The 20,615-nt window shown below is 40.4% G+C and overlaps 4 protein-coding genes across 7 annotated transcripts in view; 1 reads left to right on the top strand and 3 right to left on the bottom strand.

Annotated features, from left to right (window-relative positions):
- Positions 1-4,383, bottom strand: part of spen (spen family transcriptional repressor) — a 37,724-nt gene extending 33,341 nt beyond the window's left edge. Inside the window, exons 1-2 of the mRNA XM_048240473.1 lie at positions 4,103-4,383; positions 454-774 (exon numbers count right to left, since the gene is read on the bottom strand). Of these exons, the coding sequence (XP_048096430.1) occupies positions 454-774; positions 4,103-4,185 (404 nt within the window). The 5' untranslated portion in view covers positions 4,186-4,383. The remainder of the gene's footprint in view (positions 1-453; positions 775-4,102) is intronic.
- A 4,417-nt stretch (positions 4,384-8,800) lies between these two features.
- On the bottom strand, positions 8,801-10,933 carry tmem82 (transmembrane protein 82). The gene is made up of 6 exons (XM_048240209.1): positions 10,592-10,933; positions 10,373-10,445; positions 9,873-10,059; positions 9,358-9,775; positions 9,101-9,282; positions 8,801-9,015 (listed from the first exon to the last, which is right to left on the bottom strand). Exons 1-6 carry the CDS (start codon positions 10,674-10,676, stop codon positions 8,938-8,940), a joined length of 1,023 nt encoding a protein of 340 aa, XP_048096166.1. The 5' UTR covers positions 10,677-10,933; the 3' UTR covers positions 8,801-8,937.
- A 961-nt stretch (positions 10,934-11,894) lies between these two features.
- sult1st5 (sulfotransferase family 1, cytosolic sulfotransferase 5) lies at positions 11,895-17,562 on the bottom strand. 2 transcript variants are annotated; one of them, XM_048240766.1, is made up of 9 exons: positions 17,189-17,562; positions 16,078-16,212; positions 15,635-15,779; positions 13,878-14,006; positions 13,684-13,781; positions 13,407-13,533; positions 12,916-13,010; positions 12,608-12,788; positions 11,895-12,522 (listed from the first exon to the last, which is right to left on the bottom strand). In XM_048240766.1, the coding sequence occupies exons 2-9, from the start codon at positions 16,087-16,089 to the stop codon at positions 12,410-12,412; spliced, it is 900 nt and encodes a 299-aa protein (XP_048096723.1). In that variant the 5' UTR covers positions 16,090-16,212; positions 17,189-17,562; the 3' UTR covers positions 11,895-12,409. The 2 variants fall into 2 exon arrangements, with proteins under 2 accessions (XP_048096723.1, XP_048096724.1); XM_048240767.1 differs by lacking the exon at positions 17,189-17,562 and having other exon boundaries at positions 15,635-15,794; positions 16,078-16,382.
- On the top strand, positions 16,519-20,614 carry szrd1 (SUZ RNA binding domain containing 1). 3 transcript variants are annotated; one of them, XM_048240768.1, is made up of 4 exons: positions 16,519-16,666; positions 18,246-18,295; positions 18,415-18,684; positions 18,812-20,614. In XM_048240768.1, exons 1-4 carry the CDS (start codon positions 16,616-16,618, stop codon positions 18,918-18,920), a joined length of 480 nt encoding a protein of 159 aa, XP_048096725.1. In that variant the 5' UTR covers positions 16,519-16,615; the 3' UTR covers positions 18,921-20,614. The 3 variants fall into 3 exon arrangements, with proteins under 3 accessions (XP_048096725.1, XP_048096727.1, XP_048096728.1); XM_048240770.1 differs by having other exon boundaries at positions 16,625-16,708; XM_048240771.1 differs by lacking the exon at positions 16,519-16,666 and adding an exon at positions 16,752-16,918.
- Position 20,615: the final 1 nt, after the last annotated feature.

The raw sequence follows: 20,615 nt of genomic DNA, 5'->3' as shown, positions 1-20,615 counted from the left end.
AACAGAATCACATCCGCATCCGTAAATCCCAGGGAATCTTATGACATCCAAAACATGCCCTGGATTCTCCGTAAAATGTTACATCCAACTCACATGGTGATTTACTTTCAAAATGGATTATAACCCATTACTAAATACCTTAATACATAATGAATGTGTGTTCGCGATGCATGAACTTGCTCTCTTTGGATCTCTAAAAGTGTATGACTCCAAGAGCAACGAAGGGGTTCAAAGGACATAATGGGACGCCTGAAGAAACAGGACTGTGTGAATTCCTTTTCACTCCTCATTTGTATCTTTTCTCCCTTTCTTTTTTCAGTGTTTTTGGTTTGCATTGTTTATTTCCCCAAAAAACAATCTATTAAATGATCAGAGAATGCCTGATGCCTGGGAAAAGGCTTTCTATAAGAAACAAAATGTCCCCCTGCCTTCAGAGAAACTATGTCCACTTACCCGTCTAGTCTGCGTTCATAGCGTCCATCTCTGCTGTGGAGTGATGCAGGAGGCCCGTACACAGGGCCCCCCGCCCCCCTCGTGAACCCTGATACATCCCGCCCACGAGAGCCTATGGACAGGCTATCATCCAGTCCACGGGCTGCGCTGGGGATTGTTCCTGGTTCATTGTAATCTGTGCGCAGGTCTCTGTCCCCCATCTTGTTGATGGAGTTGTGTGCCTTCTGAGCACTCTTAATGTCCACAAAATCCACAAAAGCAGCAACTCCTCCCTCTGACCCACGCTTCGGCAGGACCTTGACACTCTCCACACGTCCATATCTGATATAAAGACAAAGGACAACAACAACAAAAAACATATCATTAGGTAGTGAAGGCAGGAACCCTCTTGTTTTTACCACATGACAATTCCAAGAACTTAAAATGTCTAGCCATCGCCAGTAGCAATGAAAGCTCACAAATACCAACTTGCATGGATCCACTCATGCTATATTGTACAGTACCTCACTCTAGATGTGATTGATTCTAACAAAAATACAGGCAGAAAGAACTACTTCCTTGACTTGAACAAAAGATGACTAAGCTTATATTACTACACCATGAGCCTAGTGTTGATTTAAGTACCTTTATAACATGTAATTTGCCTAATAAGATTAACATCATATTCCTACAGGTAGCAATACAGAACAACAAAGTCAAAGTCAAAGAAATAAATTATAAACGTATTTCAGCACTCATGGGTAAACACAAGGAGGGGGGTCAATCTGAGGGTTCATTAAAAAATAAATCATGGAGAAACTAGTTAGTATCTCTTGGTGAGTCTTTTATTTCATGAGATTTCGCAATCTGCCTGACAATGTACTTCACCAACCTCAAACAAAAAAACGATATGGTAATGTGTGAGACCATCTAAGAGTGTCCCCGCCCCCATGGAACTGCACCCCTTATCTACATGAACACAGCAGAATATACGTGCTCTTTTCAGGGGAGGCCAGTGAACTATCTGCATTGTAGATTTGTTTGTGGAGCAAGTATTACGAGGACAACTGCATGATGGATACGTGGTCCAGATCGACTGAACTTCGTTTAACACCTAAATACGGAAATGTTTTCATGTAGCCTACCACAGGTACAAGGTACAAGTATTCATTGTAGCGCGTAGCGCTCCAGTAGCGAGTAGCGCGCCAGTTCTGTCACGAGACCGAAAAGATTAAATCATTTGGAATCACAGGACATTTTTCTAAGGAGGCGTAGGCTACAACCTGAGCCTATTGAGTCTGAAAACAATGTGTTCCATATGAGGACCCAAAAAAAAAAAACACCCGCTTTCGCACGCGTCTCAACAGATTGTGTGAGGTGTGCAGCGCAATATGCCAGTTCCCACATTGACTGTACAATCTTCGTCGCCATTTTACAAATATATTCACACTGCTTACTCATTCGCCCGTCCCAATCTTCAACAGATTCTCCCGCATTGGGCTGCCATGCTATGGCACCAAAACGTGTGAGCATAGGGGGCTGTTTGGTAACATTTTTATCGTTTCACAATCACACTCGTAAAATGTTTCTGTCATATAACCTTATAGTAAACGTTGTACTACAATCCCAGATATATATGCATCGAGTTAAACAAGTAAATTAGGTGAAGTAGCGTTAGATTTGTAACAATTTATGCTAATGACATTTGACACTCGAAAAAGGCAATGGTTACACGCCAGCAATTGCAACACTTATATGGCTGCCTTTATCATTACAACCACAAGGCTACCAGAAAAATAAGGTACTCTATAATGACCAGCATTCATGGTCAATGTCGATACGATTGGGATCACACTGGCGACTTTCACAAGGATGCAATGAGCGGGAATTTGTTAAAGTACCAGCCATGATGGCAATGTGATCTTTTGCATTTAATATGTAGTAGACGCTCTATTTTAATGTATATGACCGTCATGGTATTGACATGCAGTGATCAGAGTATATTCGGTAAAATAGACAGCAGCATTCCAAATATGCGACCAGAAAAAACATTTTAAATAGACTTCTTCTGGATTTTACACCGACAGCATGGCTTTAAAATAGCTGTTTAATGAACATGCATCTTTCGAGTTATAATTCTGGGCACATTCAAGTCGATTTAAAATGACTTGGTTACGATCCCACGTACAGTAAACATACATCTACAGTGTGTATCTGGTAAAGTCTTTTTCTTTACCACCTCAAGATTACTCCGTACACATGTCGGGCCACTACATCATCTCACACATGCTCGACAACGGATACTTGTCTGACACAGGAGTCCATGATATCTGACAAGTTCCACGACTCATGTTGAGGCAAACTTCCACAAACCCTGCAGTGGCTACTAGATTTCGATGTCCACCTGCAGATTTTTACATTCTTTGGCAGGAAGTTAACATAAGACATTCTCTGATAATACTATTAGTCACAGATCGAAGAAGCTGGGAGCCAACACTGATCTAGTAACTATGGTTACCAGGTTAGGTTGCTAACTAACATTAGCTATCATAGCGCAAGCCTGGTTCTCCTTTTAGATACATTGAGGAACTTGGCAAAATAGAGGGTTAAAAATATCTAATCAGTCCTGCTAAAATACATTGAAACAAATCTTGCACAACCTCAGTAGCGTTGCGGTGACTTCGTAAACGCATGCAATACTTTGTGGCTTAATGTTACTTTTGTCAGCAACCATGCTCAAGCTATGGAGCTGGTCAATTTAGTTCTCCTAAATACAATCCAACTTACCAATGACACGGACCACGTCAACTATCTGGCAAGGCTTGCTTAAAACTGACAGTGATTGGCGGACACGGTGATCGTGTCGCCCCATGTTAGAGTAATGCTACCACTGGCAACGTTGTTCAATAACTTCACTGACTAACGTTAAGACTATCTAAATGTTACAACGTTAACATTACACTAAAAGTCAACATAATTAATGTCGATATTAGCACAGCTGCCTAAGTTACGTTGGCTCGCAAATAACCAAGGCGAAAAAAGTTAACGTTAGCTAATGAGAAGCAAAGATCATGTATGCTATGCTTTGCTAATAAAGCTACTGCAACAACGTTAGCCAACACGGAACATTGTTATTAATCAGTAAGGTTAAATCCAGGGTAAATAACAAGCCATTCAGAAACTTCAGCCAATTCGTTACTGACGTCCGTGTGTTTCTACTGAGCACGTTAGCTTGCCATGTCCAACTCTGATACCTAAATATGGCTAATGTTACTACCGTACCAAAACTCACCACACAGATAGCTAACAAGCTAACCAACATAGCTAACGTGACACAGTGCAGCTGTTAAACATCTAACGTCTGCCAACTCACTAAACGCACTTTTTCCAGGTGTAATTGCTGCCCAGTTGCTTTACATCGCTGATAGAAAATACAGTGGATGAAAATCAGATAGTTATCGTTAGCAAGAAATCTTAGTTGTTTTATTTGTCCTGGTGGTTGTAAACTAACATTAGCTAGCTAACTTAGGTTAGATCTTGCTACCTTACGTTACCTAACTGGCTAACTATGCGTAAATCATGCTATAACTTAAGTTACTTTACAGGCATGCATGCACTACAGAATACTTATTCAGTCAGATTTGCTGTAAACATTAGCTTGCTAACTCACCGTTTGAAGTGTTCAATAATCTTCTCCTCTCGTACATTTTCTGGTAAATTCCCCACCCATAAGTGTCTGGTTTCCCGGACCATACTGCGAAATCTTGTCCCCCGACCATGCAGATAACTGTATATGTTTTAATCCAGACCAAATGATTGTGTACGTTGCAATCCAGGCGCTGCGATATCTTGTGAGTGAATCATCGACAGTTAGCTTCGACTGGATCCCACCACCATTGGACTTGCTTCTATGCTTGCTCCTGGACGATGTATTTGATTCTCTGCTGTCTAGGAGAGCGCGCGCTGTCAAGAACGCGCTCCATTGCTGTTCGCGTGACCAGGCGCGCCCCTGATTTCACGCGACCTTTGCTTTGCCTCGATCTCTACCCAAGGAAGTGGTGACGCCTGTGTCATGCTGTTTGCCATGGCACCTTCGAACATTTTTAGTAAATAATAAGTCTTTCTTGTCTTTTCTTGATGCAAACAGACACAAGTTGCCAGACACACGCCACAACTGTTTACATCTACAAACACACACACTCCTACAGGCAACAGAACCAACTTTATACATAATGAAAAACCTTAAAGTGTCCAACTTTGCAAAAGTAGGCCTAGGCTAAGGCCTGTTAAAATAAATCAATCAGAGGTAGCCTAAGGTTAGACTATCAGACTGCGTAGGTCTTGAGATGACTAGCAATAGTCAACACATAGCTTAATAAGGTTGTCTAATTCTATTAAAATATATATTTTTATTTAATTTACAATGACATTAAAAATCTAAATCTTCTCCACAAAATTCTTCTTAAAAATCACAATCTTCTCCACACATTGTCCAAGCTTATTAATACCCGTACATGTGCAGTCTTTACGGAGAAAACAACATTCAACATGTTTTAATCACACACAGACTTTAGGTCTCATGACATAAGGTATTGCATGTGCAAAGAGGAATCCTTCACAAAACGATTCCCAATAAAATGGTGTCATTCTTTCTCTTTCTGTATGTAAACCACGCACGCGGTAAAATGCGGCAAGACTGCAGCGAGTCCAAAACGCATGCGCAAGAAACGCCCACAAAGACATAGACGGATTGTGAAATTTGGTTCTGTCGAGTGGTTGAATATCTAGCAGCCTAGGCAAGACATGGGCAATGTAGACTGCCTGGTGTATAGGCGAAAAAGGTCCACTAAGATAAACAGTGGGAATGTTCTGTGGGTTTGGAGTTACACGCTTCTCACAATTAAGATTTTTGTCTGCAACTTAAGCCAGAAAAGCGAATCCCAAGGAGATGATAACTGGCTATGCACCAGCAAAGCACGTTTGGACCGGATTATTACCGTATCATTTTTAAAGGAATTACTTTGCTCCACTATGTCGATATACTAGCCTACATCATAGGCGTGCTCCTTCAGCGTTCTTATTCGCTGGGAGTAATCTGTTATGAATCGATATTTCTTCATATAAATCCCATGTCTTATTGTTCAGGGTCTGTAATTCGATGGATTCATGAAGCTAGAGAACAAACGGATTGCAGCGCATTCTTGTCAGATGTTCTAAGAAAAAATCTTCCCCAATGAGTGTTTTTACAAATCATTCAAATGAGGTGTTTGTTGCTTTGTCTTCAGATTGACGCCATTTTGTCTCCTTGGCCGTCCAAAATAAACTATTTCAACGTTTCGGCCATTTTGTGACGCTCGAGAGTCCGTCTAATTGAGATTTCAGACGGAGTCTAAGTCTGGTATGATTATAGCGTGTTGCAGAGGAACTCTGTAGCCTACTCTTTTTTGTTAACATTGTAACAGTTTCGTTGACTGTTAAATTGTAACAGTTGCACATAAGCTAGCTGACGAAAAAAATATAAAGAGACCACTAGCTGCCAATTTTTCTGAAATAAGCATCTCTAGGCTACATGACAGCCATTCCATTCCAGTGTCTGTTGAATTCCAACACAAGCACACCTCATTCTACTTAATAAGGTAGGCCTAGGTGATAACCTGAATCAAATCTTATGTAACGAGGAAACCCTTACAAAAAACAGGCAGTTTTTTTCGTAGCCTATAGTAGCGTTATATACTACAGTACAGTGCAGTACACTATTTTCATGTCCAAAATACTGCATTTCTGCAGTAAAGTATACAGTAGCCTATACAGTAAAATGCATTTTATGTGTACAAAATACTGCATTTCCTGCATAAGAAACACAAATATTTCCTCCAAAACAATTTTGATACTTGAAGTAGCCTATGCAGTTTGTTTTGTAAGGGAAAGTATAAAAAACCTCTGCTGTGGTCATCACTACCGTCTTGCAATAGGATGGATGGCAAAAACAATGCTAGTATGTCAAAAGTAATTGGAAACAAAAAATGACTATTGACCATGCCAAAAGAGTTAAAAAGAAAGCTTTTGAGTGAGGAAAAGAAGGGTTCAATTCTGTCTTTACTGAGAGAGGGATACAGTGAGTGTCAGGCTTCCATCCTTAAAATTTCTAAGACAGCGGTTCATAAGAACAAGGTCAAGCAGCAGACAGTGGGGTCAACAAAGCCTGCAGGATGACTGTCAACTCATTTGAATGCCACTCAGCAACTATAGGATGACATCAAAAGACCTACAAGAAGAGTGGCAAATGGGGTGAAGTGCACAATGAGAACGATTCGAAATTCCTAATTCCTAAGGGCAAGGTTCAAATCATGTAGCAAATCAAGCTAGATAAAAGCTTTTCATCAATGAGAAGCAAAGAAGAGCCAGGCTAAGGTTTGCATAAGACCATAAGGATTGGACGATAGAGGACTGAAGTAAGGTCATCTTTTCTGATGAGACCAATTTCCAGCTTTGCCCAATACTTGGTCGTCTAATGGTTAGACGGAGACCTGGAGAGGCCTACAAGCCACAGTGTCTCGCACCCACTGTGAATTTGGTGGAGGATCGGTGATTATCTGGGGGTGCTTCAGCAATGGAATCGGGCAGATTCATCTTTGTGAAGGACGCATGAATCAAGTCACGTACAAGGTTATCCTGGAGGAAAACTTGCTTCCTTCTGCTCTGACAATGTTCCCCAACTCTGAAGATTAGGTTTTCCAGCAGGACAATACTCCATGCTACACAGCTAAATCAATCAAGGTGTGGATGAAGGACCACCAGATCAAGACCCTGTCATGGCCAGCCCAATCTCCAGATCTGAACCCCATTGAAAACCTCTGGAATGTGATCAAGAGGAAGATGGATGGTGACAAGCCATCAAACAAAACTGCGCTGATTTTTTGTGCCAGGAGTGGCATAAAGTCACCCAACAGCAATTTGAGAGACTGGTGGAGAGCATGCCAAGATGCATGAAAACTGTGATTGACAATGTTTATAAATAAATATGAACTTGTTTTCTTTACAGTATTTGAGGTCTGAAAACACTTTCATCTTTTTGTTATTTTGACCATTTGTCATTTTCTACAAATAAATGCTCTAAATGACAATATTTTTTATTTGGGATTTGGGAGAAATGTTGTCAGTAGTTGACAGAAAAAAACAAAACTGAACCTTTTATTCAAACACAAATAGTAATCAGAGAAACTGAATTTTGCAGTGGTCTCTTCATTATTTCCAGAGCTGTATGCAAGCTAAACATTCTCAGACATCAAATTTTATGTTTGCCATAATGGTACTAAAATGTGATGCAATCTAGGAAAACCCTTCACATGGTGCACTCAAAAATCTTTGTTTTTTTTTTTTTTTTTTGTTTCAACCCTCTCTGGTAAATTTCACCAACTTAAGATTCTGACACCATCCACATTCTGGACACTGTCCCCTATAGCAAAATCCTGGATCCAAAATCTTAAGTTGGTAAAATTGCATAATGTGAAGGGTTTTCCCAGATCGCATCATGAGTCGCTATGGCTAATTATTTGCATGAGCAAGTTAGCATTAGAAACAGATTTTTTAGCATCCTAATTGTTTTTTAGTTCATAGATGTGAACAATTAAAAGGCCTAGATCTAGGAGCCATTGGGGAAAGCAGTGTTGGAAGAAAGTGTGTAACAATCGAAACCTCAAAGAATCAGACAAGCCAGGTGTTTTGACATATTTTGGAGCAGTTCTTCTCTGGCAGACGCCTTTTTTTTTATCATTTAGGACTACTTGATGTGCAGTTTGCCTGTTTGGCTAGCTGTCATTGTCTGTCATCATAACCCACTGTTGTAACTTTAGAGTATTCACACAATCTTGAAAGGCACTAACTTTTAATGTGTAGTTTTAAAGGTCATTTCAATCTGTTGCCTCAGTTGAAATACTTGAGGTCTGACGATTAATTCTTACAAAGAATGTCAGGCAAAACTAAAAATAAATGTTATGGCGAGCAGTCACATTGTGGTGGTCTGCAAGTTTTAGATGGTATGTGTTCAGGATCACTTGATTTAATCCAATGGTTCACCACTTTAAGTAGCATATCAGCTGGATTAGCAATAGCAGAGTATTTTTGTACCTTAAATCGGACTGGTCTGGTCTGGTACAACATGTTATCAACAACATGAGTGTAATTATTATAAATGAGTTATTAGGCCCAGTAACATTTGATATAGGCTCATTTGGCATCACATGATGTGGGCATCATGATCCATGTGAAATCATTAAAGTTATCAGGGGCTTTTGTGTCTCAAACACTGAAAAATGTTAGTAGGCCTTTTCTTTACCATACAGTACATTGCAGACTACTGCCAATAACATGATATTTAGCCTTCATTTATTATTCTTTACTTGCAAGTCCCACATATACCTAAAGTAACAATACATAACGATAACAAAAGTATAAATTATAACAAGAAATTAGAAAAAAAGTACAGAAAGGCAGTCAGCTATAGTGTTAATTACTTTCATTTTTGTTTAAATGTCTTCTGTTGTATCCTTTCAGATCCTGGTTACTGTGAACTTTTGCTGTACCCTGCAAAAGAAAACAGTATAGTTTAATGTTGCACTCTTTCATTTAAGCACATGGGGGTTGGGGAATGCTTATGGGCCATGCTCACATTTTCTCTGGCATTCAGTAGGTCTTCAGTAGGAATTAAACAAGCTGCTTCTCCCAGGAAACACACGAGGACATGGAACATATCTGCCCATTGGCCCACTGTCAGCATCAGCAGAAATAGGCCTCCGAGTCGTACCACCACTGTGTGAAAAGCTGTCTGGCTAGTGGGTTGCCGTTGTTGTTCTGAGGGGATAAAGTAAAATGTAAAATTGTTTAGTTTATACCACCACCCATCCCATATCCTCTGATTCTACTCACCTTGTGTAGACACCACAAGCAGTGTATAGCAGATTGTTAAGGGTGTCCAGAACCGAATAGCCTCTTTGGCTGACAAAAACTGCTGATTGATGGAAATTAAAGCAGCAATTGCAGCCACAGTGAACGTGAGAATAAGAAGACAGCATAAAAAGGTTAGGATGGAAGATCCTGAGGTTAATAGTCCAATACAGATACCACAGTAGCGCTGTGAACTGTGCAAATGGAATAGTGTCTTCACATGTTGATATAGTCTTGAACACTGACTGGCCAAGAACCAACTCAGTGCTGTGGCAAGCAGAAGACTCAACCAGCGATGGGGTGCCTCCTTGTGGAGAAAATGAAGACTGCAGCTTAGTGCACATCCCACAGAGAATTGACACTGAACAAGTAACCTCTCTGTATACCCAGTGTGGGAATCCTGTAAAGAGGAAATATAATAACATTATATATCTGGCCTGAATACAAGAACAAGTTACAAGTATTTAATTGCATGCAGAAAAAAAGGACAATCTTACTGGTCCAGCAGTGACTCGTGCTGAAATCACTCTCAGTATGAATTCAAGAACAACCAGTGATGCAACTTGTGACCCCACAATAGCAAGGATCCCTGTGAGGAACCAAAACTGGAATGCTCCAAACAGCCACTTGAGGTGGCCTGCCCTTGGTTTTGATTTCCCTTCATTACCTTTGTCATTTTCATTTCTGAATATAATTGGACAAAATATATTTTATAAAAGTTTAGAAAGGTCAAAACTATCCATAATCTGTAAAGGCCACTTATGCTCATTTAGAGTCAAACAAATATATTGTTTATACTGATGAAATACTACTGACAGGTTACAGGCAAGAGGTGACCTTATCTGGGTTAAAGGTTAACTTCTGAGTTTATATCAATAAAACAATGGCATGCACAATGCACTCAAATCCGACCGAGTTTAATTAAAAGGTTTGGCTTAAGGCACTGTGATTTTATTAAATAGGCAACGCACAATGACGATTAGAAAATTGTTCTCACCTCTCTGACTCAATGAATACGTGAATTCTCAGTAGACTGCAAAGCACTGAGATCCCACATGCTCCAACAATTCCTGTTTTAAATGTGAAAGTATGAGCGCTTTCAAATTAGTCTGAAAGTAGCCATGAAGCCTATACGCTTCATATAGCAAAAGTAATAAAAAATCGAATAGGCTAGGATTAACGCAGAAATGTCTAGCAGAAAACGTTGACGACTCACCTTGCATAAAACTATCGACAGGACTTGTTTCAAACAGTAACCAACTCGGTAGAGACGGAATTAAAGAAGTGAAAAAAGACAGCATTTCGCCGTTCTCTGAGGATTAAAATGAGTTCGTCCCCTTTGTATAGCCTACTTAAGTCGTTACAATAATCAACAGTAGGTAACCTAAAAATAATGTAGCAGTCAACCGACACGGATTGTCTTTCCAAACTGGGCTAGAGTACGCATATACCACAATTAACATTTGAGCCATCCATACATAATCTAGCAAGTCAATTCTCACTTTGTTTCGGTTGCTGCTGAGTTTCAAAGGTCAAGGCAATCCAATGTGGCAATACTTTTTGACACACCACTATCGTTAAGACTCATGACGCATCAAATTAATGGCCAAACTAAAGCAACCATTTGTTTTGCCATAACTGAATTATATATGTGTGTATATTATTTGGCGTGCTGTTTAGTCTCCTGTTGTAAGCAAACTATTTATCTGTTCACCTGACAGGGAAAGGCGTTCCATGCTCGAGGAAACTACATTTACATACAGAATAGCACCCAGAATGGTTGGGATTGTCAGAATTTGTGCTGATTAGGCTAGCCCACTGCCTACAGTAGGCTAATATCTACAGCAGGTATTGTTTAGGAAGCAATGGTATCATGCAAGCAAAGCTGCAAGACTGGTGTGGTGGATTTCTATGACTTAAAGGATGCATGTATGGTTTTTTATAAACTTTGATATTACTGCAATTATTATGAGACTTCAAGGCCTGGACACATCTTAAGCAGACCAGGCCAGGTGTCAAAGAGTGGGGTGAATGAGTGCACAGTGACACTGGGCCTAGACGGTCAAGAGCGAGAGGATGAGGTAATGGAAACTGGAAAAAAACAGAATCAGACAGTTTTGCATATCATTTTTATGCATGATATGACAAGGGGTCCCACCAATATCCGTAACCTTGGTGGATGCTGATAGGTCAACAGGTGTCTTTCGAGGGAGGCGAGAAGGCCCAACTTCAAGGTTAAGGAGTATAAAAAGATAGGCCGCAGCCATTTTGATTTCGGATCTCATCGGGGGCCACCATCTGATGACATCTAACCTCACCCTATTGCTTGACACCTGGTCTGAACATCGTTTAGACTGGATTATCACTGCAATACAGTGAATAAAGATTCAGCATTCTTCAGAGATCTCCTGTCTGTTCTGTCTCCTTCGGACGCCTTGTCCCAGAGTGCTAATTAGTAATATTCAAGTGATAAATTGCTAGTGGATTCAAAAGTGGACTAGTTTTTCCACGACACTGGCTCAAGTGAATAAAAGTTTTATTTCATAATAACAATCTTATTTTTCAAATGCCATTATAAGATAGGCACGTGCATTATTCATTGAAACAGTGAGTGGTAAGAATGACACTTAAGGAAAATGGGTTTAAGAATATGAGCAGAAGCCCAGTGTTGTAATTAAAGGCAAAGTCCTTGATTGTGCATGACATCAAGTTTGTTTATGTTTAGTTAGCAGACATTTCTTAGCAGACGCTTGACCGCAATGTACATTACATATTAACCAAGGACAAAACACACTAGAGAAGTGGTTCACCCCTCTCTAAAGTAATCCCAGAGAAACCTACTTAAATGTATTGCAATGTAGCTACACACTATACCGCAACTAGAAGACTACTTTAAAAAAATAATTCTCAGACTAGTAACATTATGGAATGTAAATAGCTTAAAGATTGTATGACCAGTATTGTTTTCATCAATATTAACATAAGTACACAATCAATTTGCCAAAAGCAAACACACATTTTACAAAGGATAGAATCAGATCAAGAAACGAAAGGGAATGGGTTCATCCTCCATGATTTTCCTATAGTGCTCCTCAAATATGGTGTTCTGTTCAGCACTGAAATGATTTTGCCAGTCGCCAACCTCTCCTGTAGACACAGGGGAAAACAAAGTTCAGAGAACACAGTCTCTACAGCTTAACTGAGCTCTTCTACCCCTTCTCCTGTTTCTCACCTTTTCTCATGAATTCTGAGACTCGCCGATCAAAGATTGTGTTGGGCACAGATGAATAGTTGGCCATAGGATTGTCACGCATGGTAACAAATGTTGTCTTCTGTACTACCTCATCAATCAGTGTTTTAGACAGGTTTTGTCCAAGAAAATGAGCAATGCGTACCACCTCCTGGTGTGGGTTCTGGTGTGCAAAAGTAATTTGAAAGAAAATAAGTAATAAGCCAATCTAAAAGCATTAAGCGTCACCTATATCAATAAAATGGCATGTCAGCTCAGTTTAACTAAAGGCAAAATGAGTACAAACATACTTCCTTCATGTCTTCAAAAAACAGATAAAGTATATTCTTCTTTTTTCTCTCTCTCCAGTATCCTTTAACATGATCATACCAGGAACCCCATCCCACTGTGGAGAATGATATAAAAAGACTTAATGAAAATATTTCAAACATCCTAAATCAGAAATACACTACCCATGTAACAATGGATCTACAACAGCCAAACTCCTGGCTGGCTCAGCAGCAACTTTGGGGCAGCCGTGGCCTACTGGTTAGCGTTTCGGACTTGCAAGTAGGCACGGCTGAAGTGCCCTTGAGCAAGGCACCTGACCCCTCACTGCTCCCCGAGCGCCGCTGTTGTTGCAGGCAGCTCACTGCGCCAGGATTAGTGTGTGCTTCACCTCACTGTGTGTTCACTGTGTGCTGAGTGTTTTTCACTAATTCACAGATTGGGATTAATGCAGAGACCAAAGTTCCCTCACGGGATCAAAAGAATATATATACTTATACTTATACATACGTACATTGTCCTTTCATGAACTTATCTAAGTACTGGTGCCATGGTCCTGGTACTGGTTGTACTAGATTCATTCGGTCAAAATGGAAATATGACACAACATTGTCTTTGGGATTACGTGCCATGTATATTACCTATAACATAGAAACACATAAAAATGAGCAAATTATGCTTTCATTAGGCCTATGTGTGCTGGGAGCTATAGTTTAGAAAACATTTAACATGCAATAATATTCATTGGCACGCAACATACATGCATGAGTCTATATTTGACTGTGTCTCACCTTGCAACCTGCCTCCCAGAATGTTGTGGGAACAAGCTGGATAGGCAAATGTGTTTTAATAACTCGTGGAGGGTCCATTGTCTCTAATTTGGTTATACCTGCATCATTGGTTTGTGATAAGGACATTGTTTCAGAGAAAATTCAGTTCACAGGAGAGAAATGTAAGATGATATTGTGAGCTCAAATTCACTGACCAGACAGTGTAGGATTTGGGGAGGTCATCTCAAGGAAGGGCATGCGTTCATGAGTTGGAGCACGTTTGCTCTTGTCAAAGTCATTGTGGTTTAAAAGCAGGTCAACTATCTCCTGAGTCCATGTTGTTCCTGTGGAAAAGATAACAACTTTTCTCATTGGGTCATTCCACGTCAATTCAACCAGGGCCCACGCACTTAGGTCTCAAAAAATTCTGAAAAAATTACCTGGTGTACCTATGTTACCTAGGAGACACACTGTAAAATTACTCTTATGTAAGATCAATACTTTCCAAGATACAGCCAGTTTTACAGGGGGGGGGGGGTGTCGATTTTGTTCGGCCTCTTTTTTTTGTCAAAGTTCACAAGCCCACAGCGCAAGAACTAAACCATGTAGGAGGCTCAAATTTTGCATGCTGGTACATAAATAGGAATAGTATGTAGCAAAATCGTCATGTTTCGTCTGGATAATCTTGCATGGTCATAGCTGTCCCTCAAAGTTGATACAAATTTTATTGGAGTTTTTGGCTGGGCTCTGTTTAAGCCTTCAGAAGACATATTTGTACTCAACATAGTAAGGAAAATAAATCAAGAGCCTGAGATAAGTAGAAACACTCTCACAAAAAACAATGAACAGAAAATAAATAATTTCAGGGTCTGAACAGCAGACCTTACAAGTCTAAAAAATCATTTTGGTTCTCATTTTCAGAGCACCTAAACACCTTGTGGGAATATACAAAGATTTTTTAAATATTTTTTTCTTTATTCTCCATGATCTTTTCTTTTTAAAAACACCAATTTGACTTGTCTTATGCAAATCTTTCTTTTTCACTATCCACCCTGAACATGGGCAAAATGCACCATTGACATCAATATGTTTTGTATAGAGCTACCACAGGTTACTCTATACAACCACAGGTGGCAGTGTGGTGACTCTATATAAAACATATTGATGTCAATGGGGCATTTTGCCCATGTTCAGGGTGGAAAATAAAAAAAAAAAAAGATTTGCATAAGACAAGTCAAATTGGTGTTTTCAAAAGAAGGGATCATGGAGAATAAAGAAAAAACTTTTAAAAAAATTTGTATATTCCCACAAGGTGTTTGGGTGCTCTGAAAATGATAACCAAAATGATTTTTCAGGACTTGTGAGGTCTGCTGTTCAGACCCCTGAAAGGATTTATTTTCTGTTCATTGTTTTTGTGAGAGTGTTTCTACTTATCTCAGTAAGGAAAATAAATCAAGAGCCTATGTTGAGTAAAAATATGTCTTCTGAAGGCTTAAACAGAGCCCAGACAAAAACTCCAATAAAATTTGTATCAACTTTGAGGGACAGCTATGACCATGCAGGATTATACAGACCAAACGTGACGATTTTGCTACATACTATTCCTATTTATGTACCAGGATGCACAATTTGAGCCTCCTACATGGTTTAGTTCTTGCGCTGTGGGCTTGTGAACTTTGACAAAAAAAAGAGGCCGAGCAAAATCGACACCCCCTCCCCCTATAAAACTGGCTGTATCTTGGAAAGTATTGATCTTACATAAGAGTAATTTTACAGTGTGTCTCCTGGGTAACAGGTACACCTGGTAATTTTTTCAGAATGTTTTGAGACCTAAGTGCGTGGGCCCTGGTTGAACTGACGTGGAATGACCCCATTGTGCAGTCCAAACCATTTTCACAACTTTGTATTAACTGTCCATATTTGCTATAGGCTAGTTGGTTTAACTGCCAGTGTAGCCTATAGGCCTACTCACCTGCTTTAGGGTAAGTGGCAATGAGCAGGTCACCAGGCTCTGCTCTAAATCTCTCGACCCTTTCCCAGTGTGCAACTATTGGCTTTAGCAATGGTATCCCCTGCACTTCCAGCAGTGGACAACGAGTTTGATATTCCATAGCAGCCTAGAGATCACATAACTGAGTCACTTCAAAATCTCAGACCCTTACTTACTCAAACAACTCTTGCACTCACAAATAAGATTTCATGATTCTGTATTTGGAAGATCACTCAACAAAACTGATATTTAAAAAATGACGTCTGCGAGGAATTTAAAGCCTGCACCAATTCCTAAACCAACCCAATCAGCTTTGCTTTCAGGACTAATATTTGCCTCCATGCGATGGCATCTATGACAATCCTTCCATTTCAATTTAAGCCTAGCCTATTTTTAGTAATTTGAGATCAGTAATTCGGGCTTACCTCAAATTGCATGTGCGAAACCACCCTGGCTGACAGATGAGGTTCGTCTTGCAGAATTTCACGTGATGTTAATAAACTGGAGTTCAAAGTACATTGTGAACATATGTCCTAGACCTACATCGTCGCACCACCAGCCTGTTGAAAGTCAGCTTTTAACACACACGATTTAATCTAAAATAATCTTGTACAAAACATAGTGACGAAAAATCGCAAGTGTGATGCCTTAAGTCAGCCTTTGAATTTGAGGTCCACAAAGCCAATATAGCTAACCCTGGTCTGTTGTCATATTGTCATGATTTTTTAATTAATGTAGAACACAAATGTGCATTTCTTTCAAATGAATGAGAGAACTTTTGAAGGTGACAAGCTGGCGCTACGCTATCCATCTTTGGAAGCTGAAGCTAGCTCTCACACCCAGTACAGTAGGTGCCAGTACTGCGCTCTTGTACCAGAACCACAGTCTATGACCAGAATACAAGAAGAAGACTGCGGATTTGCTTGTGTTGGGGGAACCCCATTCTGACGAAGAGAGTGAATCATGGATGATGATGAGGTTGCCGAGAGCTGGGAGGAGGCAGCAGACAGTGGGGTAAGATCGATACCTTGATGGGTTCAATGGCAATGTTACAAGGTAATATAGTGTAACACGTCTGTCCTTAGACACTTTCTCGGAATACATAGTAGCTAAACTGGTCTTTCAATTAGCTATAAAGTAACTAGCCAAATGCTGCTAAAGGGGTAACACGGTTCCACGGCGAGGTCGGAAGTAGGCCGCCACTTAAAGGGGAATGGAGTTTGAAGAGTTATTTTAAGACTTAGTTGGCACTTTTACTCTTTAGAGGTACGTGACGACAGGATGAGGTGTCTGTTTTTTTTTTTTTTTATGGAACACCATTAATACGTGTAAACTGATTTCAATGTCCGGCCATTAACTTAGGAGAAACACGATCATTATTTTCAATGCATCCTTGCTAGCTAATGTTAGCTCACCAGCTAACGAAATGTATCAAGCAAACTCAGCGATAGCAGCTAGCAGCTACCTCAGTTATGGAGTTAACGTTATGTTAATAGACCAATCTAAAACTAGCTTTAAGGGTAAGACAGAGCATACCTGCGTCTGCCGATATAAGTTGTCACCGTACAAGTTATTTTCTGGTGTATGTAGCCGCTGTAAAGGCCACTTGTAGCTAGCTTAACTTGGTGTTGGGTGTTGGTAAGGATAGGCATTAGGCAACTCAACATGGCTAGCTATGAAGGTTAGCTAGCCTGAAGACTGAAATCAACATTTAGCTGCTAGCGTTACTTAGTCTTGACTAGCAGCATCTAGTACTGTGTAGACTCCTGTCCATAGGTCTTGCCCCATGGCACTTTGGGACGTTGAACGCTTAAACAAGCTATCTATAGTTATGTTTAGACAACTTGAGGGCTAGCAACTAACGTTATCCAGATTGACAGCAAAAATGGCTTGCAATACCATATTCTAAAACTTTCATAGGGCCATATTATTCCGTGAAAGGATCATGCTGTCCATGTCGGCTATCTTAGTTATATTTGCGCTAATTAACCCCTGCTTGTCATCTAAATTTAGTTTGACGGCCCATGGGACAGGACGGCGCTTTGAAGAGTTTGAGAACAACTTGATGAGAAAGAGCTTGGATGATTAACTATAACGTTAGACCTCAGCTAGCAAAGGGCTAGTGTAGTAAGCATCCATTCTATGTTGTAAGGGTTAACCGTATGATTTTTCACCGATTATTCTCAATTCAGTACGAACATTTCCAAGATTACCAAAATATACAGTCAGCAGTTCGCAAAATGTTATTGATATTGTGCTCAGCACAGCCTATCAAATTACACCTCTCCTGTCCGTGCTCCTTAAGCATCCTGTTGATTGGGCTCGGATTGTTTATGGCTCGGTCGTTTGTTTCTACACACAGCCAGGACGGCATGAATACTTTTGAACACGCTAGCAATTCACTGAATTTGATAAAAAGTGTGTGGGATTAGAATCATGGACTGGACCTTTAAACTGCTATGCTGGCGATGTATAAATAACTTTGAAACTGAGACCTTCTCACATGTTCCCATCTGTCCCATTCAGAGCACTCAACATGTCCTGTAGTCTTGATTGCTGCAGTTCCTAATGCAATAAATGTGTTTCTTTGTAGGAAATGGAGAGAAGACTGGAAGAGAAGCTAAGAATCAGCCAAAAAGAGAGGTATAGGCTCTGACAACTAAACTATATGGATCTGAAATGATGCACACAGGTGGTGTGGATTTTCTTCTGTATCCACCTTTTAAAAATATATGTATCCCTCCCCCCCCCTCCCTCCCTAGGATGTCGGGTGGGAATGCCGTGCGGTCTCCAATGAAAACAGCCATTGTTATCCAAGATGACTCCCTGCCAGCCGCTCCGCCACCTCAGATAAGAATCCTTAAGCGTCCCTCTAGCAACGGATCCCTGGGGTCTCCACTGACGCAGACACGCCCAGCGCCACAGGTGAAGTCTCTAGCCCAGCGGGAAGCTGAATATGCCGAAGCTCGAAAGAGAATCCTGGGCAGCGCCACCCCCGACGACACACCACAGGAAAGGCCTAATGCTGACAGGTAACAGCTCGATATTGCAGATTTTTGTATTTGTTTTAACTGATTACAGCTATTTTAATGGATAATGTGTTACCTGGGCTCCTCTCCTCTCTCACACATGCACACTCTGACCTCTCTCAACCATCAGATCACCAAGAATAAACACCACTCCGTCAGACGACACCCGATCAAACAATCACGTGGTCCGCCAGCCAGCTGGCCCAGATGGTACACAAGGCTTTCGGCAGCGTAGATAGGAATACAGATCTCTGCTAAGGAGACTCGAGGAGGACAAATTGGGGGGAGGGCTCAGGATCTTTGGGGAAGGGCTTTTTGTTTTTTTAAAAAGGAGAATTTGACATTTATCTGTAACATAAGAATGCGTGGTCTCTTACCACCCCGCATGGCGTTTTTTGTTGTTGGGGACTTTTCGGAGCAGCAGAGGAAATGCGCCCTCTGTTCTCTCCATTGTACACTGTGATGAGGACATTGCTCCTTACAGACACTACTCACTGTGATGTACCCAGAGTACACCTGCCTGCCCCAGCCACCGCCCAAACTCTTGCATCGATCGAAGAAAGAAATGACACAAAACGATTCCTTCTCTCCACGTGGCTTAAGGAACGGTGCCTGGAACCTAAACGGTCACGAGAAACCTTCACGCCAGATGACTGACATGGATGTTGGACACAGACAGGTCTGTGTAAAAGACTATGAATGAATTGGAAGAAGATTATTGAGGGAAGGGTGAGGATAGAGAAATGGAATAGTCCTGACATCAGGAAGGGCACAGGATGCCTGCCCACTCCCAGCAATAACACCACCTGTTGCACTCTTGATAATCAGTCAGTCCTCCTTACTGCTCAAATGTGTCCTTCAATGTTGTCTTGACATTACTGTTTTACTTAAGTTTTCGGTTATTGAGTAAGTCTGTCAATTGCCATACATTTTTAATTGGGAAGGTAGGAAGGTTGTTTTTGGTAAAACCTGTTGCTGTTGAGTTGAAGTTCTATTGTTTACAGTTAGCTTTTTGTTCTTTTTCTTCTGCTTATGTCCTCTGTAAGCTGTCCTAATTTTTATTTATATGAAAGAAAACAGCAAAGAGAAATTAATTGATGGAGGAAATAACAGGATGAAAATACATTTTTAAGTAGCTTTCTGCATTTTTATGTATGGTTTGAAATGGTAGTGGCTTTTAGATCCATACATATTTTTAAAACTGATCAAAACATGAAAATGACAATATTTTGTCCTGTAAATATTGGTTATTCTAAACTTGTGCAGAAAAGCACCTGTGGGAAGTGGTGTATGGGATATGGTTAATCCATTCTCATCCACTCTTCCCTCCTCATATCTGCTGTCCGCTGAATTCTCTCAGATGTGCTTTACTCATGTAGGAACCCTGGTGTTCCAAGAGAGCTGAATGAAATTTGGGTGTTTAAACTAGGAATATTCACATTAATTGGTGGCACACTATCAAGTTATATCTGATGGTGTGATTAACCCTTCACCTCTTGAGTGAAAGCCCAAAGGAGGAGAGATGTAAACCTTTCCAAAGACTTGAGGGATTTGTACCCCCTACACTGTTGAACAGCTCGTTTTTTTTTTTCATAAAAGGGACCTATATAAAGTCTCTCCGAACATGCACAAAAAGGCTATATTCTGCTCCACAGTGCAATTGAAATGAGAATGTTGCTGTACCTTTGCAATATCACATCTACTGCCTTTCCCTCATTTCTCTCAGCATCTATTCAGTCCTCACTGGTTTGTCCTCAACTTACCAGGACCTTATCAGGGGACTGCCCTTGTGTTTTGTCTCACAGGGACTTTTTAAAATGTCCAGTTATATCGATTTTATCCAGGGGAGTTAGTCACATGCTGATCAAACACACAAATCTGCCTGTACATACTAAAGAAAATGGCCATTTAATAAAGGATTTTTAAAATACAAT

The sequence above is a fragment of the Alosa alosa genome, chromosome 4 (assembly GCF_017589495.1).
Source record: "Alosa alosa isolate M-15738 ecotype Scorff River chromosome 4, AALO_Geno_1.1, whole genome shotgun sequence".
NCBI classification, from domain to species: Eukaryota; Metazoa; Chordata; class Actinopteri; order Clupeiformes; family Clupeidae; genus Alosa; species Alosa alosa.
This window is presented reverse-complemented; position numbering and strand designations above follow the sequence as displayed.